The 8,903-nt window shown below is 43.1% G+C and overlaps 1 protein-coding gene across 1 annotated transcript; it reads left to right on the top strand.

The window, feature by feature from the left end:
- Positions 1–3,621: 3,621 nt before the first annotated feature.
- LOC131860175 (uncharacterized) lies at positions 3,622–4,765 on the top strand. The gene is made up of 3 exons (XM_059214551.1): positions 3,622–3,907; positions 4,004–4,372; positions 4,689–4,765. The coding sequence occupies exons 1-3, from the start codon at positions 3,622–3,624 to the stop codon at positions 4,763–4,765; spliced, it is 732 nt and encodes a 243-aa protein (XP_059070534.1).
- Positions 4,766–8,903: the final 4,138 nt, after the last annotated feature.

The following is an 8,903-nucleotide window of genomic DNA, read 5'->3' as shown; positions in this document are numbered from 1 at the left end:
TGGTACATTCAGACTACAACCTTCACTCTAAAAGACATTTGATCAGTGAAGACATCGACAATATAAGGTCAGTACCCGTGAGGCCCCTGGAACCACTAGTCATCAGTTCCGCCTATCCCAGGAAGGATTTCATCCCTTACAAACCAAAAGAGCCAAAGGCTTGCACACCCCTAGCGCTGGACATAGTAGAGTAGTTGAAGAAAGCTCTAGCTCATGTCTCTCTATGGGATCTCCTGAGTATCCCAGAACAGAAGAGCCAGTTAAGGGAGACATTGTCTCATGATCAAAAGGATATAGGCACGAGCTCCACTACCCTCTCAGACGAATGGAACAGATCGCCACCCAGCAGTTAGCAAGACACATTCCCCTATCGCTTTGACGAATGAAGGCTCCCCCTCCACTGCACAAGGAGAAGGCAAACCTAAGCCAAATCCTTTTTACCTTACCCTTATAGTCAGAAATAAGCTTTTACGTAACTCCATGATAGATTCTGGTGCTAGTACTATGGTCATGCCCAAGCAAATTGCTGAAGTATTAAACATTAAGTATGACCCCTTAAGCAAGGGTGTAATGCAGCTTGATGGAAATAAAGTCCAGATGATAGGTCTCATCAAAAGCCTCCCTTTGACCTTATTTGCATGTCCGAGTATAACAGTATCCTAAGAAGTAGTGGTCATTGACATCCCTCCTATCTTTGGGCTCTGTCTGTCCCAAGACTTCACCGCTAAAATAGGAGGATATATGTCCCTAGATTGGTCCCACTTGATTCTTCGTACTCGACATGGCGCCAAGATGAAGATCCTTTCGGAACCCCTTCACACTGAGCATATAGCTAACCAAGCCTTGATCAATTTCGAGCCTACCCACACCTCTATAACCCATGATGAGTGGAAGGTGGTAGAACTCTTAGAAGATGAAGAAATAACCAGGGAAATCCCACCCGAACAAGAAGCTTTCCTAAATGAGTTCATAGAGTCTAATCCCTTCTCTAATTACCATGCCACCAGCCTAGGAACTTATTGCATTTTTGAAGAGGATTGGCTGATCCCAAAACTCACTAAAGATCTGCTCTCCAAAGATTAGCTGTCTTCGACACTATGGACCCTACACTTCGACAGTGCCAAATGCAAAATGGGCTCTGGAGTTGGAATTTGTTTCACCCCTCCTGAAGGCAATCAAATACGAAGGTCTTTCCGACTGCAGTTCGCATGTTCAAATAATGAAGCAGAGTACGAAGGACTAATTCAAGGTCTGAACATGGCAGAAAAAATGGGCATCAAGAAGCTTAAAGTCTTTGGTGATTCCGAATTAGTAGTACACCAGGTTCGAGGGATATCCAGTGCCAAACATGTCCATATGAGGTCCTACCGCTCTAGGGTATGGGATTTAATAGAAAGTTTTGATGCTTTCAATATCACCAGTATTTCCTAGACACTAAATACTTAAGTAGATCACATGGCGACCATAGGAGCTCATTTTGATCCAACTGTAAACCTCTTAGTTGGCCATCCAGCAGTCAACATGGTGGTCCGTCTGGTTGTTCCTCATAATGATACATATTGGCAGGTTTTCGAAAGTGATGAATAGATTGCTTTGTTTATTCAAAGCTCGGGTGAGTTTGCTGATCACCTACAACCCAGGGTTAAAGAGGCTTACAGAGACCAAATTATTCAGTTAAGATCCAACAAGCTCCCTAATGGTTTGATCACCTTAGAGAATTTGTTCGATCATGAGGACATCAAGAAGGATAAGCGGAAACTCACAGTAGACAAAGGAGATTACGCTGAAATGTTAGTCGGAAGCAGAAGGATCGTCAAACTAGGCAAAGGTGTTTCCTCCGAGGATAGGGAGAAATTGGCCCGATACTGTGATGAGTATGAAGGCATCATGGCTTGGTCTTATGATGATTTAAAAGGTTACGATCCTAGCATCATTCAACACACCATCGAGCTCACAAATGGAGCTAAGCTAGTCTGACAAAAATAGAGACTAGTTAATCCCAAGATTGAGTCTCTCATGGCTCAGGAGTTGAAAAAACTGATTGAGTCAAGGATTATTTACCCTATAAAGCACAGTACATGGGTGTCAAATTTGGTCCCTGTGAGGAAAAAGAATGGAGATATTTGACTGTGTCAACTTTCGGGACCTAAATCGAACATCGCTCAAAGATCACTATCCTTTGCCGTCAATGGAGTAGTTATTAAGCACTATAGTTGGATCAGAGATGTTCTCTATGCTCGATGGTTTCTCAGGATACAATTAGGTAAGTGTCAAATTGGAGGATCAACACAAGACCGATTTCACCACAAAATGGAGAACATTTGCATATCAAAAGATGCCTTTTGGCTTGTCAAATGCTGGGGCCACTTTCCAAAGGGCCATGGATTTGGCTTTCAAAGAGATAATAAATAATATTATCTTGATATATTTAGATGACCTAACCATGTTCTCCAAACACCGAGAGGATCATTTTGATCATCTTGAGTTAGTCCTGCAAAAATGTCTTGAATTTGGGATCTCTTTGAACCCCAAAAAATGTATTTTGGGGGTTCCCAGGGGAAGCTGCTGGGGCATATAGTTTCTAAAGAAGGCATCTCTATTGATCTAGACTGGGTCAAGGCTATTAAAGAGCTTCCCCTTCGGTCAACAAAAAGGGAGTGCAATCCTTCTTGGGAAAGGTAAATTTTGTTAGTCGCTTCATCTCTGACTTTGCTGAGATAATAAGACCTATCACTCTCATGCTTAAGAAATATATACATTTTAAATGGACCGTTGAAGCCAAAAATGCCTTCAACCAAATAAACATGCCATTTGTTCAGCACCAGTATTATCTAACCCAGACATGTCAAAGCATTTCATCATGTATGTCTATTCTGGTTAGCATAGCGTCATCGTGGTGCTAACTCAAAAGGACATCCAAAAGGGAGGAGACCATCCTATAGCTTTCCATTCAAAAACCCTCAAGGATTATGAGCTCCGCTATAACTTTGTAGAAAAACAAGCCTTAGACATTTCATTTCCTGTAACAAGACCACAGTGTATGTGGCTCATCCCGTAGTAAGAGAGTACATCATGAAGGGCGACATCATAGAAAAAAGAGCAAATTGGATCACCAAGATCTTGGAATACGATGTTGACATCAAGCCCACAAAGCTGGTCCGTCGGAGAGGTTTATGCAAGTATATAGTGCAGGACAGTGAACCCCGTGGTCTCGAAGCCACCTCAGAGGAAAAGGTTATGTTTATGTCCGACACCCCCAGTGAAAGTTGGATTGACAAAAGAAAAAACTTTATTAAGACAGGGACCTTTCCCGAAAATCTCCCCTCGGCCAAGAGGAGATTCTATCGACTTCAAAACAATGGTTTTTGCTTCATAAATGAAATTATTTTTAAAAGAAATTTTGATGGAGTTCTAATTCAATGTGTGGACCGAGGCTAGGCTGATAAAATCCTCCAAGAATTTCACTACGGCCCCTCAGGAGGCCATTTCTCCACACCTACAACCACGATCAAAATTACTCAAGCCGGATACTTTTGGCCATCTATGTTCAAAGATGTACATGCTCTGGTAAGAGGATGTAAAGAATGTCAATATTATATGGGGAGGGGTACAAAAGCGGCCATGCCGCTCAAGCCTGTGTCAATGGAGGAGCCCTTTGCTCAATGGGGCCTTGATTTTGTCAAGATGATCAACCCTCCAAGTTCAGCCGGACATAAATGGATCCTGACCGCCACTGACTATTTCACCAGATGGTCTGAAGTTGTTCCCCTGCGGAATTCATCTGAAAATGAAGTGCTAGCTTTCCTAGAAGAACTGACTTGTCGGTACAGCCCTCCAAAAATTGTTATATCAGATAATGAGCATGCCTTCACAGGCTCACGAATCACACAGTTCACTCTTAGCAGAGGTATTTATCTCAAAACCTCTTCTAACTACTACCTCCAAGGGAACGATCTGGTAGAATCTACTAACAAGAACCTGATCTGACTTATCAAGAGGATAGGCATGGAATATAAAAGGGAGTGGCACCATCACGTAAGGAGTGTATTATGGGCCGACCGCATAACAGCCAAGCAGCTTCTCAAAATCTCTCCGCACAAGCTGGTATATGGGAAAGATGCATTTTTTCCTTTGTCACTAGAAATTCCCGCATTACAGTTGCTAAAATCTATGGATATTGCCGAAAGTGGCCTAATGGCCATAAGACTAGTGGAGATTATGGAGTTAGAAGAAGCAAGGGAGGTCGCCTTCACAACCCTTCAAGACAAGAAAGAAGTCATAAAAAGGTGGTTCGATAGTAAAAAGAGTTCCAATGTGATGTTCGCCCCCGAAGATCTCGTTCTGAAGTACAACGAGAGAATGGTGAAACCAGGTCAACACACCAAGTTCGACTGCCTATGGGAAGGTCCTTTCTGCATCATAGGATGTAAGGGTTTCAATGCTTTTGAGTTAGAGGATATGAATGGAGACTCCTTCTCCATCCCGGTCAATGGTTTTCATCTTAAGCTTTACTATTAAGAGGCCCTTCCCCCTTTCCATGTAAATAATGTATACTATGTGCATATGTGTGGTGTGTATTTATTTTAATTATTTCCAGCTTAGCAAGCAAAAGGATAGATAGACTAGATAAAAAGAAAAGTAAAATCAGTATATTAAGTCTTTCTCGTATATTTTTACAAAATGTGCAGGCCCTCAGCCTCTTTCTTGTTTACATCTTGCAGTTTTAAGCGCAAGTCATGCTTTGCCAACTCCTTTTAGAGGCTAGCTTCAGTATCTTCCTCCTCAGTGTCCTCCTCAGTGTCAGAGTCCCCTTCTTCTCCTAACCATTCCAAATCAGAAGAAGTCCTAGACCCCCCGTGCATGAACATAACCACCAGGTTAGGAGGCTGATCTGGTACCAGGACTCTTGGGAAGATATAGTCCCTGAATCCAGTATACTAGTCCATGCCCTCTGAAATGGGGACCATCATATGTTCTCGTAGGAGAAAATCAATAGCTAGCTCAACGCGGTATCTATGGGAAGACAATGACATGGTTTTTAGGCCATTAACGAGTGGATGCCACTTCACTTCTTCATTCTGTAAAATGAAGCGCTCTAGGTCAGACGCCATAGGGAGTCCCAGGAAAGGTACATAATACACGACTACATCTTCAAGACCTCCCAAGTAGTCTAAAGGAAAGAGAGCTTGAGTTAGCTATGTTGTTAGTAGCCCAGATTGGCCACAATCCAGCAGAGAAGGCACGAAGCATGAGCAAATATCCATATTCACCCGGTAATGGTCTAGATTGTCAATGAAATCTTCCCCGAGTATCCATTTGATGGCAGCAATTATTATCGGATTCTTTCTTCACGTCATCCCTTGCAGCCTCCAGTCTGAAATATTCCCCAGGAAAGCGACTTGTGCCTTTCTGCTGATGAGTCGAACTAGAGTATCCATTTCTTTAGAAACTCCATCATTATAGCTCGATTTGTGATAAAAGAATGTCTAAAAAGACATATTTATAGCAAAAATCTTGAAAGGTAAGCAATCGGCAACTTGAGCTTCCCCTTTTCCCACTTCAATGCCCCTGTCACACCTCTATTAATTCACATCACATGAATGGGATTATTTCCAAGATATCAACGTCTCGTCGATCACCTCAAAAAGAGGAATGGATGGAAACAAGGAGCCATATGTACTTCCTGGTACATCGCCCCTAAATGCGAAAGCTCCGCCAGCCTGTTTCAGCTCATGCGGTCATTATTCCTAACTGATCCTCTCGATTAAAGAAAGATTTTTCCTAAAGAACTATTCCCTAGGAACGCCAGATCAGCCAAGTAGTTTATTTGGAAAGTGGGAATGATGGCTCCTCTCATTCATGGAGGTTGATCGCTATAGAATTTTGAGTTGGTGCGCGTGTAAGCCGAGCCTTAGCTTTCATGAAAAATAAGGCATGTCAAGCATTTAAAAGTTCCAAATTTCTCCTGGCCATCTATCAGTTCATTTTGTTGCAATGCTGTGAGGCTAGAGGAAGATGTACAGGTTTTCATCTCTTATCTTTGGCAAAATAGGAGAAGACAATTGTCTGCCTTAATGGATTCTGAAGCTTCATCCACAAAGGCTGCCCCCTGAGGTTTTTGGGTTAATCTTTTTGAGGAACTATCTTATTCCTCTCATACCATTCCACAAAAGAAGTAATATCCAAAGACGAAGGCCAAAAAGAAAATGACAACCTGGAACTCGTTAGTTGTTCTAGATTCTCTAGAGAATGTCTATGATCCTGAGGTCTGAAAGCAGCCCAAAAGCCTTAGAGAGGCCACTTGTTTGAGGATGCTACATCACCGAAATGATCCTCATTCTATCGTGATGTGTTTCTAGAAGAGTGGTGCTCCCCAATCTTTGGTCCCCGCAGTTCCCTACTATCCTGAGCTCATGGCCGCCTGTGCGGAGATTTTTGACCCCACCTCATTTTCTGTCAATGGCTCACACCTGAAATTGATCATATCTCCAAAGGCCATTAGGGAAATGCTATGCTCCCCAATCTTTGAAAATACTGAGGTTTTCTCAGAGAAATCCATGGAGGAATTATAGAGCACCAGGAGAGATGTGTTATCTTTTTGTAAAAATGCTTTCAATCGGAGTTTGTCAGCAGGGCTTCCAAAGTTCCTTTTATCTTACAGTGATCTGAAGCAAGATGACCTTAGAGATATCTCGTCTACCCTGGCATGGCTGTGTGGTCATGCAAACGATCGGGATATTACTGCTTCCATGATGGGCTTTCTCTTCAAATGGAGGAAGCAAAGGGAACCTTTCCACTTCGACTTCTCCATGACTATCGCTAAGGCCATGGTCAAGCAATTATCCAAGTTTCAATAGTTGCAATGTTTCAAGTTCTCTTCAGTATTGGTGCATCTTCTCTTGCATCAAAATGAAGCTTTCTTCGCACAATTTATGCGCTTGGCTAATTTCGATGAGGCGAGAAATGTAATGTCAGTGTCTTGTTGGACCCCTCTGTTGTTAGCCTCTTATGATTCTTACCAGTTTTTAGATTTGTTCTTGGCCCCCATGCTCAAAGACTTCAAAGTGATTCCCAATGAGCCTCTAGCCCGTTTCTCCTAGGTTCAAATGAACTGGATGTAGAATGAACGCCCCCCTTGCGACTGGTTTGTGGGCTTTGATTTCTCTTTCATCCGCGTGCATGGTTTCTTTGAGGAGCCATTTTGGCTTCCTACTTATGTGACTGACAGAACCCTAGCTCTAGAAATGGCAAGGTAGTTGGCAATAGTTGAGCGGGCGATTGGTGCTGGGAAACACGATACCTCCATTATAGAAGATAACAAGGCCATTGGCCCAATTACCCTAATAAAAAGAAAAGCAGTTGAGGAAACCCTAACCTCAAAAATGGTGCAGCTGGGTCTCATGGTAATTGATGACTCATGGAGTTATGACCCTGATGGCTGCTTAAGCAAAAGGAAAAATGCTGTGAGGCATCAACCTCGAGATTCATGGGTGGAACATACAAACCCTCAGATTGATGACCCAAGCAAATATGTGGGTCCTAATGATTTCCCTATTTTGGAGCGCCCCTCATGGTTAAAGTTTTATACCCCAGTATAAAGGTTCAACCCTGCGAAGCCTATTCCTCGGGCGTTGTTGGAAGGCATGAAAACCTTATCTTGGCCAAGAAAGAAAAGGGAAAATTTTTGGGTCTATCGTTAGGAAGTAAATCAACTTAGAGCTAGCCTTGGGAATGCACCCTTGGATGAGTGTTTCGAGCAGGAATGGAGTAAGGAAAACAAATCTGATGATGAGATAGGCAACAGTTCCTCGTGTGGAGACTCATCTCCCGAGATAGTTGCTCAGCAAGAAGTTGGGATCATCAATATCAAAGGGCATGAGCCAGAGCCATAAATCCCTCTTTCTTTAGATTATGCAACTCGCAGACCTCATTTGCAGCCTAGTAAGAGGCGGTTTGAGAAATAGTCTTCTGAGGGCCCCCCAAAGAAGAAACCATACCTTAGTGGGTCAGAAGGAGTTGCACTTAATACATCAGTGGTAGCACCTTCAGATTTACAGTCGCTACATCTTTTGACTGACCAGGTACATCCTTTTTTCCCCTCTTCCAATTTTCTTGATGTTCTTACAACTGCCCTTGCACCCATCATGCAAACCTCAGTCCCTACTACTCTTACTTTGGCCCCAGTGGGTATGACAATTAATCCTCAAGACATCGTCACACAGGCTTCCATTCCTTTCTCGGGCGCGATCCCCATATCTACAACTTTTTAGTCGCCCACATCAGAAATAGTCCCTATATCGCATAGGCTAGGTTTTAAAGAATCTTCCCCCCAGGATATGGCTGCAGCACCCGCTAGTGCCTTCCCACTAGTGGGCTCCCCTTTTGTCCCACTATTTTCCCCACTAGCAGTAACTCATCCGGTCCAATCTTCTTGCATCGCCCCATTTTCGTATTTCCCTTTCGCTATCCCTCCTGGTGTCGTGTTTGCATGTCAAGCCAACGATCGTCCGGATAGTTTCCAGCAGTAGGTTGTTTATGATAGAACCGTCAGTTCAAACAAAGCCAATAAGCGAAAGGAGAAGGAAAGTGATCGTCGTGCTCGTCCTTGCCTGCAGACCCATTTCAGCGAGCAAAGAGATTGCCTTTACTTTGCAAATCTAATTCCCAAGGTGGACAAGCCAAAATCTCAGATGAGGCTCGATGATTATGAATTACAAGCAATGGGCGTTAGTCTCCAAAGCGCCATGGCCTTCGACAAGGTCGGAATGATGGAAGAAACTTCTAAGGCAGTATCCACAGACTTTATTAAAAAGAGTCATCATTTAGAAAAGCTCCAGACAAAAAATGTTAGTCTTCGTGATTCCCTTTCCCAGCAAAGGAAGGAGGATAAGGCTCAGGTATCA

Source organism: Cryptomeria japonica, chromosome 11, assembly GCF_030272615.1.
Source record: "Cryptomeria japonica chromosome 11, Sugi_1.0, whole genome shotgun sequence".
NCBI lineage: Eukaryota > Viridiplantae > Streptophyta > Pinopsida > Cupressales > Cupressaceae > Cryptomeria > Cryptomeria japonica.
This window is presented reverse-complemented; position numbering and strand designations above follow the sequence as displayed.